This window comes from Cervus canadensis, chromosome 32, assembly GCF_019320065.1.
Source record: "Cervus canadensis isolate Bull #8, Minnesota chromosome 32, ASM1932006v1, whole genome shotgun sequence".
Lineage (NCBI taxonomy): Eukaryota > Metazoa > Chordata > Mammalia > Artiodactyla > Cervidae > Cervus > Cervus canadensis.
The window spans coordinates 34,503,730-34,529,972 of record NC_057417.1 but is presented as its reverse complement, the minus strand read 5'-3'; the positions used below and the strand labels follow the sequence as shown (position 1 = coordinate 34,529,972).

Genomic DNA, 26,243 nt, shown 5'->3' with positions numbered 1-26,243 from the left:
TGACATTTTTGACAGAAACAGAAAACACAAAATATAAAGCTTCTGTACAGCAAAGGAAACAAAAGGAAGGGCGGCCCACCGAACGGGAGAGCGTGCGTGTGAACGGCGAACCAGAGGAGGAGGTAATATCCGACGTATGTCAGGGACTCATAAGATTGAATGTATATATAAAAAAAATACCAATTTAAAAATGGTGAAAGGATCTGAACAGACATTCTTCCAAAGAAGAATGAAAATGGCCAACAGAAAAGATGCTTGGCGTTGCCCACCGTCCGGGAGCCGCGAAGCAGGAGCAGGGAGGGATCCCCGCGCACCTGTTGGGGGGGTGTCACCAAGACACAACAGGGAGTGAGTGTGCAAGGACGTGTCCTGCGCTGCCGGGGCGGGGCGGGGGGGATGCAAAGCGGCACAGCGATGACGGGAAACAGCCCAGAGGGTCCTCGGGAAACTAAAAGCAGCACGGGCCGCCACCCATCACCCTGGCCTCTGCCCTCGGGTCCCTGCGGCCAGAGAGGCGGCCCGGGCGTGGTGCTGTGCCCTCCCCGCGCACCTCCTTCCTCCCCGCTGCTTCTCTTTAGCTCTTGCTCATCCTGGAATTCTGTCTCAATATTTTCCAGTTTGTTTCAGCTGCGCTTTTTACAGGAGTCAGCTCAAGCTCCTTATACAAGGAGAGCACCAAACACATACTTTCACAAGTAAGAAAAAGCCTGGACCTGGTGAACACCCTAGGGTTCAAAACCTGCTGCTCCTCCTAGGGCCAAGCCCCCCAGGCCGGGATGTGAGCACAGAAACTCTGACGTAAGCCCAGGTATAAGTCACGGGAGGAGCAGAGCGGTGTCCAACTCTTCCTAAACTGGAGCTAAACATTACCTGCTACATTATGAAACTGGGATTTTCCACAGACCTCCATGCAGCCCACAGCACAGTAATCTGCTTAATTAAATAAATTGGAGACACAACTCAGGCTAATATCTCGAATCACGGTGGCGTGAGCTGCATGTTTATGGCTCTGTTGACAGAAGAGGACTCACGACATATGCCACCAACTTCTGCAGCCACTTTATTAAATGGAATAAACAAAAGCCGTGCAAGGCAGCAGCAGACATGGGCTACTGGGATTCTCCCAATCTCAACACTTCCGGCGAGTCGCACTGAGATGTTTCTGCCAGAATCAAAACACGTTTCCCATTAGAACTGGCTGATTAAGCTAAATGGGTGAAATGCGATGGCTCTGTCAGAAGTGGATGTGTTTTCAAATTCCCTGTGCTCACACCCGTGGTTCCCACTCTGTCCCAGCGAGTCAAAGCCAGGGGAGTGCCCGCCCCCCCCACCTGTGGGTGGGTGCCCGCCCTGGGTGCGGGGGGGCTGGCCGGGCCCCCTGGAGCCGGCATGGCAGCTCCCACAGAGGCAGCAGGGTCCTCGGGGTCCCAGAAGGGAGGCGCTGAGACAGACGGCCAACAACTGCAGCCTGCGTCCAAATCCAGCCCCCTCCCGGTTCTGTCAGTAAAGTTTTGTTAACAGAGAGCCTCACCCACCATCTACCGAGGGCCCGTGGCTGCTTTCACGCGATGGCCCCCGAGCTGAGCGTCCAGACCCCGTGGTCACACAGCCCACAGGCCTCACTGTGGGTCCTTCATGGACGCAGCCTGCTGAGAAGGAGCAGGAACTTGGGGCGAGCAACGGGCCGCAGAAAGGCCGAGGAGAAGCAGAGGCAGAGGAAGGTGAGAGGGAGGACGGGGGAGAGGGGCGAAGGCAGAGAGAGATGGAGCGAAGGCAGAGAGAGATGGAGCCAAGACAGAGCAGAAAGAAGCCAAGGAGAGGGACGACGCCGGAAGAGAGAAGCGAGGAGCGGAGGGCGGGGAGGAGCCCCACCTGCCACCAGGCCTGCCGGACCCCGGGTGCCCCCCGCCCCAGACCGGGTCTCGCTCCGCGCACGCCATGAGGCCCGGTCCCTGCAGGCACCGCTGCGCGCTGCAGCTCCTGAGACAGCGGGCAGGACGGGGCTCCTCCCTGCCAAAGCCCAACAGTGCTCACAGCGGGCAGGACGGGGCTCCTCCCTGCCAAAGCCCAACAGTGCTCACAGCGGGCAGGACGGGGCTCCTCCCCACCAGCACCCAACAGTGCTCACAGTGGGCAGGACGGGGCTCCTCCCCACCAAAGCCCAACAGTGCTCACAGCGGGCAGGACGGGGCTCCTCCCCACCAAAGCCCAACAGTGCTCACAGCAGGCAGGACGGGGCTCCTCCCCACCAAAGCCCAACAGTGCTCACAGCGGGCAGGACGGGGCTCCTCCCCACCAAGCCCCAATAGTGCTCACAGCAGGCAGGACGGGGCTCCTCCCCGCCAAGCCCCAACAGTGCTCACAGCGGGCAGGATGGGGCTCCTCCCTGCCAAAGCCCAACAGTGCTCACAGCAGGCAGGACGGGGCTCCTCCCTGCCAAAGCCCAACAGTGCTCACAGCACGCAGGATGGGGCTCCTCCCCGCCAGCACCCAACAGTGCTCACAGGAGGCAGGATGGGGCTCCTCCTCACCAAAGCCCAACAGTGCTCATAGCAGGCAGGACGGGGCTCCTCCCCACCAGCACCCAACAGTGCTCACAGCGGGCAGGACGGGGCTCCTCCCCACCAAAGCCCAACAGTGCTCACAGCGGGCAGGACGGGGCTCCTCCCCACCAAAGCCCAACAGTGCTCACAGCAGGCAGGACGGGGCTCCTCCCCACCAAAGCCCAACAGTGCTCACAGCGGGCAGGACGGGGCTCCTCCCCACCAAGCCCCAATAGTGCTCACAGCAGGCAGGACGGGGCTCCTCCCCGCCAAGCTCCAACAGTGCTCACAGCGGGCAGGATGGGGCTCCTCCCCACCAGCACCCAACAGTGCTCACAGCGGGCAGGACGGGGCTCCTCCCCGCCAGCACCCAACAGTGCTCACAGGAGGCAGGATGGGGCTCCTCCTCACCAAAGCCCAAGAGTGCTCATAGCAGGCAGGACGGGGCTTCTCCCCGCCAGCACCCAACAGTGCTCACAGCGGGCAGGACGGGGCTCCTCCCCACCGAAGCCCAACAGTGCTCACAGTGGGCAGGACGGGGCTCCTCCCCACCGAAGCCCAACAGTGCTCACAGCGGGCAGGACAGGGCTCCTCCCCACCAAGCCCCAATAGTGCTCACAGCAGGCAGGACAGGGCTCCTCCCCGCCAAGCTCCAACAGTGCTCACAGCGGGCAGGATGGGGCTCCTCCCCACCAGCACCCAACAGTGCTCACAGCTCAGCGTTGAGTGACGGAGGACTCGCCTGGAGTCTCCAAACAACCACTAACTAACAGGTTCTATAAAGTTACGTAAGTTTCTACCGTCTGTCAATATGTGATGTGAAAGAAAGAAAGTGAACTCGCTCAGTTGTGTCCAAATCTTTGTGACCCCATGGACTGTAGCCTACCAGGCTCCTCCGTCCATGGGATTTTCCAGGCAAGAGTACTGGAATGGGTTGCCATTTCCTTCTCCAGAGTATCTTCCTGACCCAGAGATCAAACCCAGGTCACCCGCATTGTAAGCAAGACGCTTTACCGTCTGAGCCACCAGGGAAGTGTCAATATGTGATGCTCAACTAATAGACGTCTGGCAGCAGCTTGAAGCAGCTTCTAAAGTCTCCAAGTGTGGGTAGCTTTCGAGCTTCTGAGACAGGACATGTTACTGTTACTAACACAAGAACAGGAGCGGCCAGGAGGACCCCAGGCCCGCTTGCAGGTCCCGGGGCCAGGTGGGGCCGCTGGCCTGGGGGGGCGGGGGTCAGTCAGACACCTCGGGGCCTGTCCTGCCGGGGGCCTGGTGCCCGGGGGCTCCTACCAGGCGGGCTCCGGGGCCCACGGAGGCGGTGCCCGGCACAGGGGTCAGCAGACGGCCGGGGCGGTGGGGTGAGGCAGGGAGGAGGCGGCTCTGAGATAAGGGGGGAGAGCCGAGCAGGAGGCGCGCCCAGGCTGAGAAGCCTGTCCTGTGTGTCCTGCGTGCCATGCGGGCCCCTCGGCACAGCCCCCGACCTGCCCCCGTCCCGCCAACCCGGAGCAGGGCGCCCGGCTCCATCTGCTGCCACCTGCTGGCGCCGGGGGCAAACGGCTCCCAGCAGGGTGGGCCCAGTCCTGACTTCCACCGCGGAGGCGGGCAGCCGCCCTTCACCTGCCTGCTGACCTCCCGTCCACCTGCCCGGGATGCCCCGCTCAGCCCCTCTGAGCCTGATCCTCTCCAGGGACGGCGGCTCAGGCCCAGGCGGGGCTCTCGTGGGGCTCGGGGGAGGGCTCGGGGGTCTCCCTGTCATACAGGGTCCGCAGTGCAGGATACGCAGAAGGCGAGTCCACCGCCGCCGACAGCCTTGCCGGGCAGGCGGGGCCTGGCAGAGCCCGCGTCCAGAGCACGCGGCGGGTCCCAGGAGTGCCCAGCCTCGCAGGTGGGGACGTCCGTCCTGACGTGGCCCTGGGGTCAGCGTGGCCTGGGCAAAGGGCAGGAAGCCATCTCACAGCTGCGTCTGGAGGACATGAGGCTGGGCTGGGAGACCCGATGTGGACAGGGGTGGGGTGCTGCCGCGGCCAGAGCCCGCTCCCCTGCCCTCCTCTGCCCGGGGCCGCCTGCCCACCTGGACCGGCTGTGTGGGCTCCCGGGTGACAACGATGACAGAGGGAATCGGGCGGTGACGCGGCTGCACTGTGACGCCCGCCACCCCAAGCTCCCGGAAGGCTGAGCCGGACGGGGAGGCAGAGGGACCACCCGCGGCCCTGCTGACCACAGGGAGGGCGGGGGCACGGTCTTCTCTGCCCAAAGCCAACAGTCTCAGGGGACCCGGGGGAGTCGGGGCTCACGGGGACGGAGCTGAGAGGCGGCCGGGTATCCCCCGGCCTGCGGCTGTGAGGACAAGGTGAGGCGGTGACCACGCTGCCAACGCGCTCTGAGGGCATGGACAGCCCCCAGCTCTGACACAGGGGAAGCCTGGACGGACGGCCGTGAGGTCAGCACGGCCAGCTGGCGATGACCTGACCAAGTGTGCGTGGAGCACAGCGGGGCTTGGGGTACAGAGAGCTGGGGCCTCGGGGCGTGGGCCCTCCCTGCCATCGCTCTTCGTCAGTGTCTCGGGGGGCACAGCCAGGGACTTGGGGCACAGGCCCCCCCCATCACTCTTCATCAGCATCTCGGGGGGCACAGCTGGGCCTCGGGGTGCAGGCCCCCCGTGCGTGGCTCGCGTCAGCGTCTCGGGGGGCACAGCCGGGGACTCGGGTGCGGCCCCCCGTGCGTGGCTCTTGTCAGTGTCTCGGGGGGCACAGCCGGGGACTCGGGTGCGGCCCCCCGTGCGTGGCTCGCGTCAGCGTCTCGGGGGGCACAGCCGGGGACTCGGGTGCGGCCCCCCGTGCGTGGCTCTTGTCAGTGTCTCGGGGGGCACAGCCGGGGACTCGGGTGCGGCCCCCCGTGCGTGGCTCTCGTCAATGTCTCAGGGGGCACAGCCGGGGCCTCGGGGTGCGGGCCCCCCGCCCGGCACTCACCTCCACCTCCGAGCTGTGCGCGTGCACCTTCTGCACCAGGTCCTCAGCCTCGCGCATGCGGCGGGTCAGCTGGGGTGAGTGTTCGGCCGGGGTCAGCTCGCTGTCGTAGGAGCCCAGGATGGCCCGCATGCCGTCACGCTCCTGTGGGCGAGAGGGCAGAGGTCAGGCCGGGGGAGGGAGCGAGGCGATATTAGAAACAGAGCGGCATGGGGGGCACGGGGTCAAGTCCGGGGACAGGCTGCCAGGCTTCTCGAAGACCTTGAGCTGAACCGAGCCCAGCAGAGGACTGAGGCCAGGCCGGGCCCTGGCTGCTCTGAACCCCGGCGGAGCTTGGCCTGCGGCAGTGGGCCCGAGTGCCATCCTCGGGCGGGGCGCACGCCGACCGCCCAGCCCCGAGTGGCACCATCGGGCCTGCAGTGCTTGGAGACTCACAGGCGAGGGGTGGGGGGCTCTCCTTCCCCTGGAGCTCGTGGGACGCAAGAGGCCAGAGTTCAAGGCGTCAGCGTGCCCCAGCCACGCCTGGCCCCCCTCCTCCGTGTCTGGGACAAAAGATGGTGCCCGGTAAAGACACAGCTCAGATTTCCTGGGACACTGATCACACGCCCCGAGAACACCCCTAAAAGTCGACAGGAGTCAGGTCACCGCTCAGCGATGTGCAGGCCGACAGCCTGAGCCAGGAAGGAGGCCAGGGCCCAGGGGAGATGGCGCCATGCCCAAGCGTGTGACCTTCCCAAGATGCTGTGACGGGGGGACCCGGGAAGTCCTGGGAGACTGCGGGCCACCCTGCGTCCAGGAGTGGAGCCGCTCTGACTCCGGGAAAGGTCTCTGCCCACTGAGGGCCTGACGCCAGGGCGAGCGTGGAGGGGGCACCTCTTCCCGGGCAGGAGCTGGGCATGGGCGCCTGCCCTCCTCCCGCCCTGAGCCCCCAGCTGTCGCCGACAAGGCCCACATGGGTGACATAATTAAAGAGAATCAGCTCCCTGCATGCAGCCAGGCTCACAAGGCACCATTGCACAACGCTCCCGCCTCCAGTGAAAGATCCTGAGAGCTCCAGCAGGTCTGGGGGGGGCCCGAGAGCCTGGGTTTCTGGTGGGTGAAGCTGTGGTGTGCCAGCCGCGCTGGGGAGCAGGACGCACAGCTGGGAGGCCTCCGCCTGGGCTGGCAGAACCCAGAAGACGTGCCCACGAGACCACAGCCAAGTCCCAGCTCTGATCCTCGCCCCCCGAGCCTCCGTCCTTCCTCATCAGCGGCTCTCGCAGGCTGCCCGGGACGACCGACACTGTCCTGGACCAAGCGACCAGCCGCGGCCCTGGGGCCGGTGAGGCTCACAGTGACAGCAGCAATCCAGTCCACATGGGCAAACAGACCCATGTGTTCACGGGTGCAGCGTCCCGGTGCAGCCGCTGGAGAGGGTCACACAACCTCGCTCCACACCCTCCTGGTGCCCCCGCAGCCCCCACACCCGCCAGGGCAGCGACCAGGCGAGCTGCAGGGTCAGCCCACATCGGCACTGGCTCCGAGGCACATTCTCAGACCTGGAACAGACTGGGGGGCGAGGCCATGGGCCCTCTGCCCACGTCCTCTCAGCTGGTGCTTCCGTGAGCGGAGGCCTGCCTGCCCAGGACAGATGCACCCCAACCGCTCCTGACCCTGAGCATCACGCGGCCCCTGGGCCAGCCTGGGCCCCTCCTCAGGTGAGACTGGAGAAGCTGGGGGCTCACAGGACCACACTGTCTCCCTGGGGAGCCCACGGGCCCTTGCCTGCCGAGTTCAGTGGTCTCGCGAGCCTCCTGCTGGGCCATCACCCCAGCACAGACTTCATCATTAGGTGATGACAAAAAATTCAATAAGTGAGAAATTAAAGTTACAAGTCCAACTGCAACTGGTCACACACCCGTGGAAAATTTGTTTCCAACAGGACGGTTTATCGAGTGTCATAATTTTATTGAAATCCTATATCTTCCCATTGACTTTTATGGTTCCGAGCTGGTTACAAAGGCATCAGCATGGAGCAGTGGGGCGCATGGGGCCGGGAGGGCCTTCCTTTCATAAACAAGCGGTAATCATCGCCTTTATTGACCCGTAAATCTCCACAATGCTGCCTCTCACTACGGTTCTCTTCTGTTACGTCTCCAGGCTATCAAAGAAGACACAAAGTTGAAAGTTTGCTGTCTGTACCTTTTACAGAAACTGTTTTCTCATTAGTCACGAAGTCACGAGAACTGTGCTGGCTGGATCCAATAATGACTTTTGAAGGACAGAGTCCACTTGCGGTGAAGCGCTCTGGTTTCCACTTGAACGAGCGTGGCCACTCACCCCTGAACAGACAGGTCGGCAGAGATGGGCTGGGCGGACCCTCTGTGCAGACGAGACCGGCCCCTGCAGGGCGTCTCTACCTGGGGCCCCACAATCCTGTGTCCCCGCCACCCTTGCTGGTCACGTGATCAGCGCAACCCAATCTCGGGAGAGACGAGCTGAGGGTGCGGGGGAGGGCAGGGATGGCCGAGGCCCCCAAGCCCAGGCCCGGCCCCACACTCCTAACAGACGCGGTGGTTGGGGTAACACCATGGCCTCATGTTACCCCAGGTATCAAGGACCAGACTCAGAACTTGCTGAGTGGTGAGTGGGCCTGGCTGGGGGGGACAGAGGGAGAGGCCCTGGGTGAACAAGCAGAGGGTCTGCACACATCATGTGGACCACACCGCGTGGGCACTGCCCTGCGGCTACGATGCCTGTGTCCATCGGGGTGCACGCCCATGTCAGACCCGGGGACGAGGCTGAGGCAGCTCCACGTAGGCAGCTCAGAGTCCAGCCTTGCAGCCCTGGACCAGTCCTGGAGGACGCCAGGAGGACGCCAGGACAGACGGTTCAGACGGGAAAGGGAGGCGAGGTCAGCCGTCAGCATCAGAGGGCAGCGCATTTCTGAACAGAGTCCGTGAGAGTCGACAGACAGAGAAGGGGCCGTCAGAGGGCACAGGTGGGAGGCTGCCCACCTTGTCTGCAGCCAGCAGGAAAGTCCTCCAAAAGTAAGTTTAATAAAAACATTTCCAAGCCAAGAAAAACTCAGACAGGTCCTCAGCACACAGCCACACCAAGGGGAAGCACTAAAGGATATCCTTCCAGCAGGAAAAGGGTCCCATGGACGTGTAGAGACGTCAGTGTAACAGCACGTATAAGCGCAGTCACAGTGGAGACTGGTAAGTATTTCGAACTAAATAGCTAAAATACAATATATCAATCCTGAACTCTGCATCTAAATTTACATCCTTAAATGAATATATCAGAAGAGAAAGATAAAACCAATCAACTACCTATACCACTGAGAAAGTCAGAACAAGAAAAACAAAGAAAGGTAACAGTAGATTTAAAAATAGGAATTAATAAAATAGAATAAAGTATAGAATCAACAATACCAAAAGCTGGTTCATCCAAATGATTAATAAAATTGATGAACCTTGATGAGATACTTCAAGAGAGAGATTAAAAAAACCAAATAATGAGACAGAAAAGGAAGACATAACTACAGACCACAGAAATATTTTAAAATCTAACAAGATACACTGAACTTCACACAAATTTAAAATTTTACATAAAATAGACAATCCTTTTTTTGTTTTGTTTTGTTTTTAAGGCTTATCACCACTGAATCAAGAAGAAAAAGAAAATCTGAATAGTTCCCAAGCTATTAAAAGAAATCAAAGCCCCAATACAGAATCTTCCCAACACAAAAACTCCAGGTCTGGACGCCTTTCTTGGTAACTCCACCAAACTTTAAAGAAAGAAATATCACTGATCTCACCAAACTCTTACAAAGAAGGGAAAGGAGAACCTTCTAACGCATTTCATAAAGCCAGAAAAACCATGACACCAAAACCTGCTAAGGAAACTTTGTAAGAAATAAAAACTGTCAAGATCTCTCATAAACACAGATGCAAAATCCCTGAACTGCTTATTAGCAAACCAAATAAAGCATTACTTACAAAGGACAATCCACAGACAAGTTTGTTTAATTCCTGGAATGCATTTTTGCTTTAACATTTGAAAACCAATTAATTAAATTCTCCAAGTTAACAGAATAAAGAAAAAAATCATGATCGGCTCAATATATGCAGTAAAAGCATCTGATTAAAATTCAACAGCTATTCAGGATTAAAACCATAGGATGGAAAAGCCCCTCAGCAGAGGAGGAAGAAAGGGGACCCTCTCTGATCCGAGTCCTTGGCTGTGGTGGGGTGGGAGGGAAGGGTCTGAAACAGAGCTGTTGACGTTCCTGCTCCATCCGGCACCAGGGTCCTGAGCAGTGGAGCAAGGCGTGAAGATCAGAAGGAAACGAAAAACTACTCATAGTAGCTGACACAACTGGGAAGGTGAAAACCCAATAAAATTTACAGATAAATTATTAAAACAAGTAAGCTTAGTCATGTTGCTGGATCAAAGTCAACATCCAACATTCAGTTACATTTATACATGCTGGCAAAAAGAGTTCCAAGAGGAAATCCTGGAAAAGATGCCATTTATAACATCATCATTAAAAAAAAACCAAAAACCCTACGAGATGAGATGTCTACCCAGAAAACTTTGCAAACATTACTGAGAGAAATTAATGACCTAAAAACGTGGAGACAAAAACACGTTCGTGGATCAGAAGATTTCACGTTATAAAGATGTTAGTTAATCGCGGTATCCGCAGTAAAACTCGGCAGGTTTATCGGTGGAAGCTGACAGGCTGAGCTCTAAGCTCGACACGCAGATGCAGAGGGTGGTCGTCGGCGCACAGTGCCAGCAGTCGGCTGGCGAGGAGGGTGGGCTCCCTACCAGACCGCAGCCTCAGGGATTACAGCGGTGTGGTTCCTGCGCGAGAGAGGGGCAGGGACAGCTCGCACAGAGGGGCAATTAGGTGCACGTAAGGAGCGCGAGAGGCCCATCTTCTCAAAAACTGCTGTCGAGTCAGCTGAATATTCCTGCGGGCAGAAAACCAAGCTTGCCAGATACCATAAAGCTTTGTGTTGTGAAGTTATGTGTGAAAAAGCAAAACATTACAGAAACTACCATGAAAAGACACCTCAGTGTCCTGGGGCAAGCAAAGCTTTCTTGAACAGAAGATACACAAAAAGTAACTGTAAAGGAACGTTCTACCTTGTTACGAGTAAGAGCTCTGTTAAGTGGGAGCGAAAAGCTAGGAGGAGATACTTGCAAACGAATACCTGGTAAAAGCCTAGGATCCAGAATATACAAAGAGTTCTTACAAATCAGGGAGAAAAAGGCCAGAAAGAAAAAAAAAGGGAGGGCAGTGAACCTGGAAGGGGCTTCACCAAAGCGGATCTCCCAACGGCCCATCAACACAGGAGGGGTGTCCCCCCCACCCTCCCCTGGGAGGCACAACACGCGGCAAACACGGGAGGGGCCGGCTCTCCGGGAACGGCAGCGTGGACGACGCGCAGTGCGGGCAAGACTCTGAAGCCACAGGAACGCCTGTGCCCTGCCGCAGGCCTGCGGCCGTCACAGCCCCCCGGCCGGCTCTGCAGGCGAGCACGTGACGGAGCGCCCAGCGATGTGCACAGATGTCGCGCGTGTGCGTGACCGAAACACAAGTGAGAAGACGCCACGGCGGCATTACTCACCATCGCCGAGAAAGCAACCCCAACACCCGTCAGCAGGAGGATGGAAAGCTCCAGGGTGGCACGTCCGTCACACATAAATGAGTCTGAGCGGCTCAAACAGGCACCAGCGGGCACGCGCTGCACAGCCCATTGAGACTAAGCTCCAAACCCGCGGAGGCCGTCTGCCGCAAGCAGGTCACACGCTGACAGAAAGCAGACCAAAGTATTAAAGATGCAAGATACTGTGCAGTCTCAGGAGCAAGGCTCTGGTTGTACAGTTAACACTCACAGCTTCTCAGAAAAATACCCCAGCCCACAACCAACTCCACCCCCCCAACGCCTGCCGAGCAGGAAGAACTCGCAGGGAGGCCAAGGTGTCCAGCAGTCGAAGGTGCGGCGCGGCAGAGGGTGGGCCTTCCGGCCAGGCTCCCCAGAGTCCCGCCGCTCAGTGAAGGAGAGCCGGGAGGGGAGGGCCTGAGGGTCACGCTGCGTGTCTGGAGCAGGGAGGGACAGTGGAGACCAGAGGAGGTTCTGTGGGAGCCGTGATTATCGCGGTGAGAGCGGGGCTGGGAGGAAGCATGGAGCAGAAGCGGACCCACACCACCATGGAACGGAGCCGGGGCCGGCCCACACCCACCGCGCTCTGGGAAAGGGCTGGCACTTCTTGCCCAAGGTCCCCAGGTCTTCCTCCCAAGAAAATCCAGCTCCCGGGGCCTGAGGTCACCCGGACGGTGCTAGCCCTGGCATTGCCTGGGGACACACCGGGAGCCAAGGATCCAGTCCTCACCCTCCAGGCCGCCGCGGCCAAGAGGGAGGGCCCAGAACAGCAGGCAGAGAGGTGGCCATGGGCACCCACCCGCCCCGCCCCTGCAGGAGGGGTCACACCTCAGGACCCGCACAGGAGAGGTCCCCGGAGACGCGGCTCAACCCAGGCTGGGGGGGAAAACGGCTCTCACGGCAAATGTTTTCAGAGAAGTCAAAACTCAGCAACTCCAGCTACCTGGGTGAACAGGCCGTCCAGTGGATGACGAGTGGCTTAGAGGGCAATTTCAACAGAAGGCAGTTCTGTTCACGTCCTGGAGTGGCCTGAAAGAAGTGTCCCTGCGTGCGTGTCTCGCTGGCTTCTCCCGAAGCCGCCAAGGCTCACGCAGCACACGCACCGCCCAACATGCTTCCCCAGGATGGGCTGGAGGAGCTGGGCTTCGGCAAGAGGCAGCGGAATCCCTTCAAAAGTGGCAAAAACTATTCATCTGCGCTTGATGGAAATGCTTCCTAAACAAGTAAGACATCGACCCGGTCACAGCAAATGGAGGACACGCGTTTTTAACCTTCCCTTAATGGGCTGGTTCGCTGGCATGGGCTCTGATTTCTACGCCCTCACAGCTGGGCTCCTGGGGCAGCCGGAGCAGGCAGACCCCGACCTCGGCGCTCAGCAGCTTCCTGGGCCCCTGCCATCCACACCCGCTGTTCAACACGGGACCTGAGCGTGTTCCTCCCTGGTTCTCCAGCCTACCTCCAGGCGCCTCTCCTTCACCACTGTGTCCATCAGCCTCATTACACGAAGGTCTTATGGCTCGCAGCTCATCAGATGCAGAGCAGGCCCCTGGAGGCGAGGGCTGCCCGACTGGAAAGGGAGCTCAGACCCGGGTTCAGCGTGCATGCAGCCTGGCGGCACCTCCAAGTGCACTTGCAGAGCCCACTCTGGGAAGGACTGTGGTCCCGGTTTCACGGAACCGCCGGGCACAGCCACCTGAGGTCTGAGTCACGGTCCAGGGCACCTCCACCCTAGCCCACACTAGCCGGTGGGGAACGAGCCTCTGTGGGTCTCTGTACTTCTCACCAGCGGCCCTGGTCCTGCCACTTCAACCTCCTGATGAAAAGATCCACAACACCTACTGGAGGTGGGAGAGGGAATCAGTCGTGACCTCCCGGAGCCCTCTGACTCAGATTTCACACTGCTCTCTTACCAATTCCATTTCATTTATGTCAGCCAATAACGCCTCCCCGGCCCCTGCCCGACCAGCTCGCAGCTTCCCAGAGCAGGGCCTCACCCGGCGCGGGTGCCTTTCAAGGGAGGTGGGGCCAGGGCTGCCAGCACCTTCCCACCCGGGCCCCAGCCAGGGAGGGGGCCGTAGCCCCCGCAAGCCCGCTCAGCACAGCAGCCGCACAGAGGCTGCCCGCCGCGGGTTAGGCAGGACTGACAGGCTGGAGACGGAGGGCGGGTGAGGCAGGCAGAGGCTGCCTGGTGGACCAGGCCAGCTCGGCTGCAGGGGGGACAGCCCACCTGCTCCACCCGCCGCTTCCTTCCCTGCGGAACGGAGGCTGGGTTGTGGACCCGGGGCGCGGCCGCCCACCCCTGCACAATGCGCCGAGCCTCAGGGACCCTTCTCGGGGGCGGGGACACAGGCGGCTCTCACCACGCCTCGCCTGGCGTCCCCTCCGCTGGACGCCCAGCCCCCGCACGGCCCGCAGCGCAGTGAGACTCGGTGAGTCCTGCTCAGGGGAGAGCTGGGCGTGAGACACGGCCCAGCTCCAGAACAGCCGCAGGTGCCAGGCCCCCTCTCGGAAGAGGGCCCCAGCTGCCTGAGGACAAGAACCTGCCCGGGTCGCCAACACCAGCGACGGCGCGGAGCTCGGAGCCCAGGGCTGCAGGAAGCGGGTCATCAGGGACCAGCGGGGCCCGAGGCGGGAACGCGTCCTGGGGGCATCACTGCCCAGCACAGCCCTCGGCTCAGGACGCGCCGCTCTGGGCAGCGACCCCGCCGCTCCAGCGGTCACTGCGCTCTGAGTCCCAGGCACTCATGGAACAACCCTAACAGCTCGCGCTGATTTAAAGCGAGACAGGGACCCCCCACCCCAGCTGCTCTGCAGGCCGCGCAGAAGCCGCGAGCTGCCTCCATCCCAGGCTGCAACGTGAGGCAGCCTCACCGACGGCTCAAGTCCAGGGCCATGGACACCCAGGCAGGGTCAGGCTGGCTGACTACTGACGTGGGTGTACCGGGTCTCAGCTGGCACGCGGGACAGCACGTGGGATCCTGGTGGCTCAGATGGTAAAGAATCCGCCTGCAATTCAGGAGACCCGGGTTCGATCCCTGGGTCAGGGAGATCCCCTGGAGAAGGCAATGGCAATATTCTTGCCTGGAGAATCCCAGGGACAGAGGAGCCTGGTGGGCTACAGTCCATGGGGTCACAAAGAGCCGGGGACACGACTGAGGGATTTTCCCTTTCCCTTTCTTTCATATGGATCCTAGTTCCTTGACCAGGCTGGAACCCGGGCCCCTGCAGTGAGCGTGCGGTCTTAACCACTGGACCCCAGGGAAGGCCTCAGCCCGTTTTCTAACTGGTGTTTATATACGACTCAGTGCTGAGAGCGCTTCTCTGGTCAGGTACACGGTCTGCAAATGTTCTCTCGGTCTCTATCTGTCTTTTCATCTCTTAACAGGATTTTCCACAGAGAAGTTTGTAGTCTAACTAAATCTCTCTTCCACAGACTGTATTTTGGTGCCAAGTCTAAGAACTCTTTGCCTAGATCCTGAAGATTTTATCTCCCTTTTGAATAAAAATTTCCTACTTTTATGTTCTACATTTAAGTCTGTGATTAACCTTAAGTTAATTTTTGTACAAAAGGTTCACTTTTTTGCTTTATGAATGTCTAACTTCTCCAGCACGATTTATGGAAAAGGTTATCTTTCTCCCACTGAACTGCTTTTGCAGTTAACCCAAAGCAAGCAGAGAAAGGAATTAATAAAGACAAGAGTAGAAATAAGTTAAATGGAAAGTAGGAAATAAAAGCCAAACGCTGGTTCTTTGAGAAGATCAATAAAATTGATAAAGCTTTAGCTGTAGCTGATCGGCTGAGCCAGGAAAAGAGACGAGATTCCAGTTACTGCAGTGAGGAATGAAAGGTGAGGCGGCGCCACAGACCTTACAGGAGCGAAAAGGATCAAAGGATCAAAGATCAGAGATCAAAGATCAGCAACTGGACTCCCAGAGTTACACAGCCTGCCTGAAATGGACAGACTCCCAGCAGACACACACCACCGCAACTGCCTGCAGAAGAAGCAAAAAGCCTGAAGGGACCCACCATTAGTAAAAGACTCCTTGCAGCCTGGCCCTGCTCTGCCCTCTGCTGGGACGCTGGGCAGGACGGGCACGCTCTCCTTGGGATTCCCTATCGCACACGGGGTCGTTTCTGCCACTCCATCTCCCCGCTGGCTGATCTTTCCCTCCTTTCTACCATGGACTCATCTGTCACACTTTAACTTCAGTTCCTGTGTTTCTGGTATCACGGAAGACGTCTGCTCTCCCCAGCCACCGCCTGCCCAGCGCTCTGGCTGGGTGGGGACAGTGGACTTCTGTGGTCGCACCCTCTGGCCGATCCGGGCAGCTGACCTCAAATGGAGCCCAGCAGAGCCCATCACGAGCTGCTCCTCGAGTCCCGAGGCCGGCCTCCACCTTTCTCACCTCATACACAATGTCCAGGGTTTGGGTATTATTCAGCAAAAGAAATGGGGAAGTGATCTGATTTCATTCTTTTACATGTAGCTGTCCAGTTTTCCCAGCACCATTTGTTGAAGAGGCTGTCTTTGCCCCATTGTATATTCTTGCCTCCTTTGTCAAAAATAAGGTACCCAAGGTGCATGGTTTTATTTCTGAGCTTTTTGTCTTATTCCATTGGTTTGTATTTGTTTTTGAGCCAGTACCATACTGTCCCGATGACTGTAGCTTTGTAATATAATCTGAAGTCAGGAAGGTTGATTCCTCCAGTTCCATTCTTCTTTCTCAAGACTGCTTTGGCCATTCGGGGTCTTTTGTGTTTCCATGTGAATTGTGAAATTTTTTGTTCTAGTTCTGTGACAAAAGGCATTGCTAATCTGATAGGGATAACACTGAATCTGTAGATTGCGTTCGGCAGTATAGTCATTTTCACAATATTGATTCTCCCTGCCCAGGAACATGGAACATCTCTCCATCTGTTTATGTCGTCTTTGATTTCTTTCATTCAGTTCCGTTCAGTTCAGTCACTCAGTCGTGTCTGACTCTGCGACCCCATGAATCGCAGCACGCCAGGCCTCCCTGTCCATCACCAACTCTGGAGTTTACTCAAACTCATGTCCATCGAGTCGGTGATACCATCCAACCATCTCATCCTCTGTCGTCCCCTTCTCCTCCTGCCCCCAATCTTTCCCACCATCAGGGTCTTTTCCAGTGAGTCAACTCTTCGCATCAGGTGGCCAAAGTATTGGAGTTTCAGCTTCAGCATCAGTCTTTCCAATGAACACCCAGGACTGATATCCTTTAGGATGGACTGGTTGGATCTCCTTGCAGTCCAAGGGACTCTCAAGAGTCTTCTCCAACACCACAGTTCAGAAGCATCAATTCTTCGGTGCTCAGCTTTCTTTATAGTCCAACTCTCACATCCATACATGACCACTGGAAAAACCATATCCTTGACTAGACAGACGTTTGTTGGCAAAGTAATGTCTCTGCTTTTTAATATGCTGTCTAGGTTGGTCATAACTTTCCTTCCAAGGAGTAAATGTCTTTTCATTTCATGGCTGCAGTCACCATCTGCAGTGATTTTGGAACCCCCAAAAATGAAGTCTGACACTGTTTCCACTGTTTCCCCATCTACTTTCCATGAAGTGATGGGATCAGATGCCATGATCTTAGTTTTCTGAATGTTGAGCTTTAAGCCAACTTTTTCACTCTCCTCTTTCACTTTCATCAAGAGGCTTTTTAGTACCTCTTCACTTTCTGCCATAAGGCTGGTGTCATCTGCATATCTGAGGTTATTGGTATTTCTCCCGGCAATCTTGATTCCAGCTTGTGCTTCTTCCAGCCCAGCGTTTCTCATGAGGTACTCTGCATATAAGTTAAATAAGCAGGGTGACAATATACAGTCTTTCTTTCATTAGGGTCTTATAATTTTCTGTGTACAGTTCTTTTGTCTCCTTAGGTAAGTTTTTTCCTAGATATTTAATGCTTTTTGTTGCAATGGTGAATGGGATTGAGTCCTTAATTTCTCTTTCTGATTTTTCATTGTTAGTATATAGGAATGCAAGTGATTTCTGTATACTGATTTTGTATCACCATACACAAAGGTAAACTCAACATGGATTAAAGACCTAAAGAAAGACCAGAAACTATAAAACTCTTAGAGGAAAACATAGGAAGAACACTCGATGACATAAATCAAAGCAAGATCCTCTATGACCCACCTCCTAGAGTAATGGAAGTAAAAAGAAAAGTAAACAGGTGGGACCTGATTAAACTGAAAAGCTTTTGCAGAGCAAAAGCAAGGTGAAAAGACAACCCTCAGAATGGGAGAAAATAATAGCTAATCAAACAACTGACAGAGGATTAGTTTCCAAAATATACAAGCAGCTCATACAACTCAATGCCAGAAAAACAAACAACCCAATGAAAAAGTGGGAAAAAGACCTGAACAGACATTTCAGCAAAGAAGGCATACAGATGTCTAACAAACACATGAAAAGATGCTCAACGTCACTCATTATTAAAGAAATACAAATCAAAACCACAATGAGATATCACCTCACACGGGTCAGAATGGCCCTCATCAAAAAGTCCACAAACAATAAATGCTGGAGAGGGTGTGGAGAAAAGGGAACGGTCTTGCACTGTTGGTGGGAATGTAAATTGATACAGACACCATGGAAGACGGTATAGAGACGCCTTAAAAAACTAAGAATAAAAAAAAAAAAAAAAAAAACTAAGAATAAAACCACCATATAACCCAGCAATCCCACTCCTAGGCATGTACCCTGAGGAAACCAAAACTGAAAAAGACACATGTATCCCACTGTTCATTGCAGCACCATTTACAATAGCTAGAACATGGAAGCAACCTAGATGTCCATCGACAGAAGAATGGATAAAAAAGTTGTGGTACATATATACAACGGAATATTACTCAGCCATGAAAAGGAACACCTTTGAGTCAGTTCTGATGAGGTGGATGAACCTAGAACCTGTTATACAGAGTAAATTGCGTCAGAAAGAGAAAGATAAATATCGTATTCTAACACATGTATACAGAATCTAGAAGAATGGTGAAGAACTTATTTTCAGGGCAGCAGTGGAGAAACAGACATAGAGAACAGGCTTATGGACGTGGGGAGAGGGGAGGAGAGGGGGAGATGTAGGAAAGAGTAACATGGAAACTTAATTACCATATGTAAAATAGAAAGCCAATGGGAATTTGCTGCGTGGCTCGGGAAACTCACAGGGGCTCTGTGTCAACCTAGAGGGGCGGGGTGGGGAGGGAGATGGGAGGGAGGTTCAGAAGGGAGGGGATGTAAGTATACCTGTGGCTGATTCATGTTGAGGTTTGACAGCAAACAGCAAAATTCTGTATAGCAATTACCCTTCAGTAAAAAATATATTAAAAGAAAAAAGAAACGGGGAAAGCATGTCTATTCCATCTTCCTGGAAACAAATCACTCACACAGCAAACGCCGAGTGCCTCGGGGTGCTGGCGCTGCAGCAGGCGCCGTCAGGAGCGACTCAGTGGCAGCGGGCTTCTGCTCGCCTCCCGGCTCCCAGGTGACAGTCACGCCTGCAGGATTAAACCAGAGGAGGAGGCGCCGCGGGCGCCGACTCGGGTCACAGAACCCCCTCTGCCCAAGGAATGCAGGACTCCAACAGAAGGGTGTGACTTCTGAGGTGCAGAAACACTGTCACCAACGTGGCCCCCGAGGCTGGGGGGAGGCCGGGGGAGACCACAGCCCCGGCGCCCACTCTCCAGGCCCCCGGCCACCAAAGCCCCCCGCAGGCATCCAGCTCTGTGCCAGCAGGACCACCACACCCAGAGGTCAGAGAGAACCGTGGCCAAGTGGCCGGCAGTCATCTCTACTGCCAGAGAAAAGGACGCCCACCCACACACACGCCTGCCGTCCACCGCAGGTAAAGGCGTCTCTCACAAACACTCCCTCTGTCCGCACTCCACCTTTTCTCCCTCCAGTTGATGGAGTTAACAGCCAGCGGACACAGTACCGGCTGATCCCTGAGCTGAAAGCTCCCATCACCATCAAGTCAGGCTCCCGGAGGAGACAGCTCTGGACTTAACAAGTTTGGTCCCTACTTTCCGCATTCTTTTTATTTATAAAATTGCTTATGTAAAGGTATTACCATGCATAATATATTCAATTATGCAGTGTAAGATGTAGCCTTAATGGAGAAAGCTCGAGTCAGCCACATAGACAGTTCAGAAGATATTTTTTAAGAAAAGACTAAGTCAGTGACTTTCAAACGTGTCTGAATCCGCACACCTCTCACAACCCAGGGGGACACAATATAAATACATAAACTAGGGCTCTGCTCTCTCGAAGGATAATAGCCTGGAGCTGACACCTCTCTCCTCCCCCTGGCAGGGCCTGCATTAGCATGTAAATAGCTGGCAGATACAAGGAAATGAAAGCAGGAAGAGCTCTTTAATTAACTTTAATCCTCGGAAAATCCAGGCAGCGATCTGCCCTGGCAGCCCTCCTCAGAAGGCCCTCACCACAGCCTGGAGGCCCATCCTCGCAGCCCCCCATGGAGAGCGTGGCCAGTGAGGCCCATTTGGGGAGGGGACATCTGGGTACTGAGCCCAGAAACGGCCATGCCACGCCTGCCACGGAGTCTGGAGGTGGTCCCCAGACGGAAGCCTGGGCCGGTGCACAGGGCCTGCCAGCCGGGGAGACGGGGGCGGTCACCCGCGGGGCACAGGTCTGAGAGGGTACGACCGCAGCCCTGCCCACAGGGACGGGACCACAGCTCGGGCACCGTGCTGAGGACGCCCCGCTGCCCGCCCAGGTTCCCCACAGTGACCGCGGGCTGCGGGCCCAGTAAGGCCACGACCCGACGACGAGGCCACCGCCCGCGGAGCCGACCCGGAGCACACAGACATGCTCTGCAGCCAGTCCCCACAGGCACTCAGGGCTGCTCCCAGAGGTGAGGTGCCAGAGAGAGCCACGGTGGCCTCTGCTGGAAGGAGGCGGCTGGGCCACAGACACACCGGGAACGGTGCTTTCAACACCCAAGACAGGCCCAGAAGAGACGGGCACGCACACCCACACCGGGTTATCACTCACAAAGCCGGGAGGGTGGGGCGGCAGTGCAGATGGCCTGGGGGGCAGGGCCGGGCCCCGCGGGATGGGGGGGGTTCCCTCGAAGCGAGGCGGGGGGAGGCAGGCATGAATCTCACTGCTACAGGGAACTGGGAGGACGCGCGGAAGGGAGGCCTGCAAACACCCCCTCCATGTGAAGGGCACGACCTGCGCCCGCCGCAGGTGAGGAAAGCCAGGCTGGGGTGGCATAGACGCTGAGCTGGGCCAGCACCGCCCAAAGGGAGCGTCTGCCCTGGCCCCACGGCTGGGAGAGTCCAAACTCGAACCCAGGCGTCTGACGGCGCCTGTGCACGTCGTCACCGGCAGAGTGGCCGGGAGCAGCGGTCACAAGGCAACGCTGCCGCCCCTCTGCAGTCCCTGCTCCCGGCACAGCCGTCCACAGAGCTCGCCCCCTGGTCTGCACCGGGGAGGTGCAGACAGGCCCTGCAGAGCAGACAGGCCCTGTCTGCTCGTCCACGGCCAAGGAGGCGAGGCTGCAGGCGGCCCCTGAGCACGGAGCTCCCCACCGGCAGGGCCGCGGGAGGCGAGGTCACGGGCCGGCCCTGAGCCACTGACTCCCTGCACCGCAGGGGAGCCCCACGGACGCCAGAGTTACAGCCCCTCCCCCAAAGCCTCTCCTCACTCAGCAGCTCACCAGCAGCGAGCGCTGTGCGCTCAGCGTGGCCGGCTTACCAGGAATAAACCTGGCTTCTATAACTAGCGATGCTCCTTCAACCAGAAGTTAGTAAGTCACCGGTGAAGGCTAACCAGTGGCTCTAATTTATTTAGAGACGTTCGTAAAGCTGCAGAAAAGAGCCTTCGTAACAGCTTACCAGAGCCCCAAGGGAGCCCTGAGACAGGCCTGTTGCAGGTGGGATGAGCAGGCCCGGGGCGCGGCCGCCCGGGGTCCAGCGGGTCCCTCCAAGGACCGGCTCCGTCCCCGTGGACGCCTCGCGGAGGCCGGTTCCTGGCGACACCAGGCGGCCCCAGGCCTGTCCCGGCCTCAGGCTCTCAGCGCGGGGATCTGTGACGGACACAGAGCAGCGAGCGCACGCCGTTCTCTGGGGTCCCGACCCACCCCTGCAGCATGGGGGGTGCTGAGAGCGGGCGGGCTGCTCGCCACGCGACTCCCAGGCCCTCGGCCTCAGGCACCCCCTTCACAGGCGGGGACACTGAGTCTCGGCCATGCTGAGCGACACTGTCAGGAGGCTCCCCAACCCCGGGGGCAGCGGCGGTGCTTCTCTGCACACCGCCCTCCTGGGCGGGCAGCCCGCTGCCAACCCTTCCTCGGGCCCCAGGCCCCCCATTCTCCAGACCCCGTGCAAAACTGGAAATGACCCTCAGCACAGCACACACCAGAGCTCCGGAAAGGGACCCAGAGACGCGCCCACCCCGGCCAGAGCCGCAGGAGCCCGCGCAGGGTGCACCCCGCGTGTGTTCACACCACGAACACGCTGGCCACCACGCGACGAGGAACTCTGCGGGAGGAGCCCCGCAATCCTGCTGTGGGCGGCTCTGCTTGGGAGGCGCTTCCTCCCCTGCCCCGCGGCATTTCATGGGCGGCAGTTTGGGTCTTTGTGGGAGAAATTAACCAAGAGAATATGGACTCCAAGCCACGCTCCCTGCATGTGACTGTTCTCCACTTGATGATGGATGGTATTTAACGCCTCTGCGCTGAGCACACCCCGGGTCTGTGAACGCAGAGTCTATCTCACTGCAGTAACCATCACAATGGCCAGGCTGGCCTCGTGTTCCAGGAGGTCTCACGGGAAAAGCAGCCTAACTGCACTCAACCACCGGCTTTCCAGAATGAAAACTCATACGTGCAGTCACACGCACACGTACACGCCTGCACACACGCACAGGCTCACGTGTGCACGAGGCTCAGGCCCACCTTCCCAGACACGCGGGGGCTGCGACCTGCTGGGCGGGGGCGGGGGCTCTGGGTGGAGCCAGTCACGCCTGCCTGGACATGACCCGCCCCCCCCACTGCAACTCCTCAGCCTTCCCCAGGTAGGACTCCTCCTCCACAAGAAGGGAGCCTGCAAATCCTAGCTCGCGGAGTTTTCACGACTCTCAAAGATGACTCTTAGACGATAAAAGTTAATGAAAACAAGGTAACAAGATGATTCAGCAGGTACTGAACGCCTGCTCGCCCCAAGGCCCGCACCAGGTCAGGACAGACCTTCCCGGGAAGATAAACACGATGCGGGGGCAGACGCCTGCCTCTCAGCACGGGTGTGCGTCGGCGGGCCAGCTGGGGTGTGGGGGGAGACTGGAAGGCGCGGACTCCTCCAGCACTGCGGGTGAACCGGCAGGGGCTGGCCTGCGGGGCGCAGCCCCCAGGCGAGAATCCGGCCCAGCGGTGCGGGACCCCCACCCACAGCCACCCCACACCCGGGGTCTAGTCTAGGCCAAGTGCTGTGTTCACTGTGGTCTTTGCCTGTTTCTCGACCACTGGTCACGTGTGAAACTGTGCCACCGTTTCTACCAGGTTCTTCTCGCCCTTGCACTGCGTCACCAATGAGGTTTCTGAGTGGTTTGGGCAACTGGTAGCTGTGTAATTTTCAGGAACCCAAAGGTCACATGATAGCGACTGTCCATGTTTGTTCAACTCACTACCACGCTTTTGTGAATATCAGTTTACAGGTAAAACATACTCCCATAATCAGTCTCTGGGGCGGGCCCCCCTGCCTCGGCCTCCAGGAGAGGAAGAGAAGGTTAAAGGTGGGGAGTCCTGCCGTGGGAAGCGGAGGGGACAGAACAACAGAGGTCAGGCTGCAGCTGTCTCCTGAGCCGCAGTCCCAGGCTCCTCTTCCCCAGAACAGACAGCCTGGAGCGAAGCCTGCCCTGAGAACGCCGCCTCCCCTCCTGGGCACACAGGGAGGCCCCCGCTGCAGGCACAGCTGCTGGCTCTCCCAGCCCCTCGCGAGCCGGGTGAGGGAAAGCAGGCTTCCGGGGCAGCATTCCAGGGCCTCCTGCAGAAGGGCCGCCACAGAGCCCAGCACAGGCCGGACCGGGCGCGGCGGGGCCCTGAAAGGACCAGGCACACCCCCCTCGCTGGACACCCTGTGGACCGCCCCCTCCTGCCCTGCTACAGCCCTCAGTGAGCTGCGCGGCCAGGCCCACGCAGGGGACGAGCCCAGAGAGAGCCGGGGCCAGCGCCCTGCCTGACGGGGGCAGCCTGGAGCCAGAGACAGTGATGGGGAGGGCCCAGGCCCAGACGGAGGACCCTAGGACCCTCCCCGGGGGGAAGGCGGTACGGGGTCCCTCCACATTCACAACCTGGCGGCGAAACCCGGACGACCCAGCGGGGGCAGGGGGCAGGGAAGCAGCTGCCCGTCAGGCCTCCACAAGCCGAGGGCGGACACGCCCGGGCCGGAAGGGCCGAGGTTGCTGCGGGCACCTGCAGCGCCTGCTATAATCACCAGGAGCGGCCTGGCGACAAGTCAGACGCCCCCGGCAAGGCACCGCGGCTATTTTTAGCAACAGCCTCAAGAGGCTGCCTGGCAGGGAACCATGTCTTTGAGCATGACCATCAATTTTCACCTGCAGCCAACTTCCTTTCCTTTCAGGATGAAGGTTATTCAAAGATTTGGATTTCTTCGAAATTGAATTAAAGGGAGAACAGGGCTCCACAACAAGGGAGATCTGCGGTGTACACAGGACGCTTGTGGCCAGGGCAGCCGCGCCCTCCCAGGCCCAGACCCTCCTGACCCGGACGGGCGCCCAGGCCGCGTGGCAGGCGACTGTGGCAGGCAGACCCTGGCCTGGCGGGCCCGGCCTCCCTGGCAGTCAGAGCCCTGCCCTGCAGACGCACCCCCTGCCGAGGGCTGGAGCTGGGGCGCCCGGGAGGCAGAGCAAGGAACAGGGCCTGCTGGCCGGTGGGGAAATGGAGACAGAGGCGCCACGCTCGGGGTCACATTTAAGAAAGTGCCAGAGGTTCAATAAACGAGACAGCATATTTCACCGCACTAGGTTAGAAACACAAAGTCCACACGAAGGCCCCGTGAACAAACAGAAAGCCCGGGGTGGCAGGGCCTGCCCAGCACTGGCAGGCTCACGTCTACAGGGCCGGCCGTGGGGCTCCCCTCGGCCCGCGGGGTCTCCCAGTGCCACGAACAGGCCGACCGGCGCACTGACGCGGGGAGCGGTGACGGGGCTCCGCAGGAAACTGTCCTCAGGAACCTCAAAGACGGGGTTCTCGGGGAACCGGAGCGTCGCAGGCTGCACAGAGGCACGGGGAGCGAAGCCGGCCTGCAGAGCACCCTGGTTCCTGACCGGCCCCGCGTGCCCCGCGGGCCGTGTGAGCAGAGCCACAGGCCAAGCCCTGTGCCCCACAGGGCCCCGAGCTCAGCGAGGGCCCGGCCCAGGGGACGGGAGTGCGGACCCGGCCGACGCCTGTGGCTCCGCCGTCCCGCCCGTGAGCAGTCCAAGCAGGAGCGGCGAGGCCCGCGGCCCCCGGGCCTGCCTGCCGCCCGGCCGTGCACCTCCACCAGCCGGGAGCATCCTCCCGTGTGACCACAGGGGCCGGGACCCAGGGGCACACAGGACAACTCAGGGTGGGGGAAACCGCGGAAATTTTACTTGTGCTAGTTTTTATGTAACCTTATTTTTTAATTTAAAAATTAACGTACTGATACTTGATTACTGAACACTGCATCGCTGACAATGGGTCACATACATGCTTTTAATATGGACTTGGCGCGCAGACTGTGATGGTTTTACAAAGGCTGCAAGCCAGCCAGGAGCGGGCCGGGGGAGGAGCCCCGGGGGAGGACGGGCGCCCTCCCGGAGCGCGGGGAGGGGCAGGGCTCACACAGTCAGAGGGCCGCCGCCCACGCACTGACACCCTCGGAGCTCTGGCCTCCAGCCCCGGGACACCTGCCCGCCGCGCTCACCTCCCCGTCTGCCGGGAGCGGCTGTGCTCACTCTCACTGCTGGAGGAGCAGTTAGCACCGGGGCTTTTAAGTCACAGCATCAGACAGACACATGTGTATGGCGATCTCGCGGCACGCACTTAGGCAGTCCCACTCCCTGCTCAAAGGCAGCCGGGAGGGGTGTGGGGGCTGCCTGGGGGGTGTGGGGGGCGACAGAGGGCCCCCCTCGCACAGTGAGAAGTGGGAGGAGGCGACGGCCGGCCGCAACACTGCCCCTCGTCCCCTGGGGCTCCGGGCGAGTGGCCTCCTCGTCTGTCACACGAGGGACTTTACGCTGAGCCGAGATTCCAGGCGCCGGCCAGGTTCCACGTGCCCGCCGTGTGCCCACTGCTGGGGATCCCGAGGGAAGAGGCCCCGCCCTCCCGGGAGGGACAGAGATGAGCATGGAGGCGGCAGAAGACCAGGGAGGCGGGAGGGCATTTTCCCAACACCCCGCCCGCACGGCACCACCGGCCAGACCAGAGCAGCGGCCGGGACTGCAAGGCCTCCTAGTCTCATGAATAGATGGGGCGGGGGCGGGAGGGGATGTGACCAAAGTCAATGTGACCCGAGTCCCGCTTAAGGACATCCTGGCTCAGACAAACGTCCTTCTCACAGCACGGAGTCACAGGTCAGCACTCCTGCAAACCGAGCCGCTCGCCCTTCCCCGGGCAGCGGGGTGGGGGTAGGCGCTGCACTGGGCCGGGAGCGTCCATGGGGAGGCCAGCACGGCTTCGGGTCACACACCCACCAGGGTTCACTCGAGCCCAGGCCTGCGGTCCCCCGGGGACCACACCCCCTGCAGAGCCCAGGGCGCCTGGGCCGGCAGGGTGGGGCCGGGGGCCGCGCTCCCTCTGGGCAGGGACGTGAAGGCGAGCGGCCCGCATCCCGCAGGGGACGGCTCTCTAAGCGAGGGCACGGCGGCCCCCCGCCCACCCAGAGCACCCCTCTCCCACGCGACCACAAGCCTATCTTAATAAACATCTTCAAACTGGAGAGAGATGAAAGGCATTTTGTTTTGATTTCATTTTATTTCCCCAAATTGCTTTTCTCTCTGGAGTTTTTTTCCTACCACGACCCAGTCCAGCTGCCCCCT

The 26,243-nt window shown here is 58.6% G+C and overlaps 1 protein-coding gene across 2 annotated transcripts in view; it reads right to left on the bottom strand.

Annotated features, from left to right (window-relative positions):
* The window catches only part of MAD1L1 (mitotic arrest deficient 1 like 1), a 233,028-nt gene that overhangs the window by 89,576 nt on the left and 117,209 nt on the right, over window positions 1-26,243 (bottom strand). For both annotated transcript variants that reach the window (XM_043456237.1, XM_043456239.1), the window contains one exon: window positions 5,516-5,656. In XM_043456237.1, coding sequence (XP_043312172.1) covers window positions 5,516-5,656 — 141 coding nt within the window. The remainder of the gene's footprint in view (window positions 1-5,515; window positions 5,657-26,243) is intronic.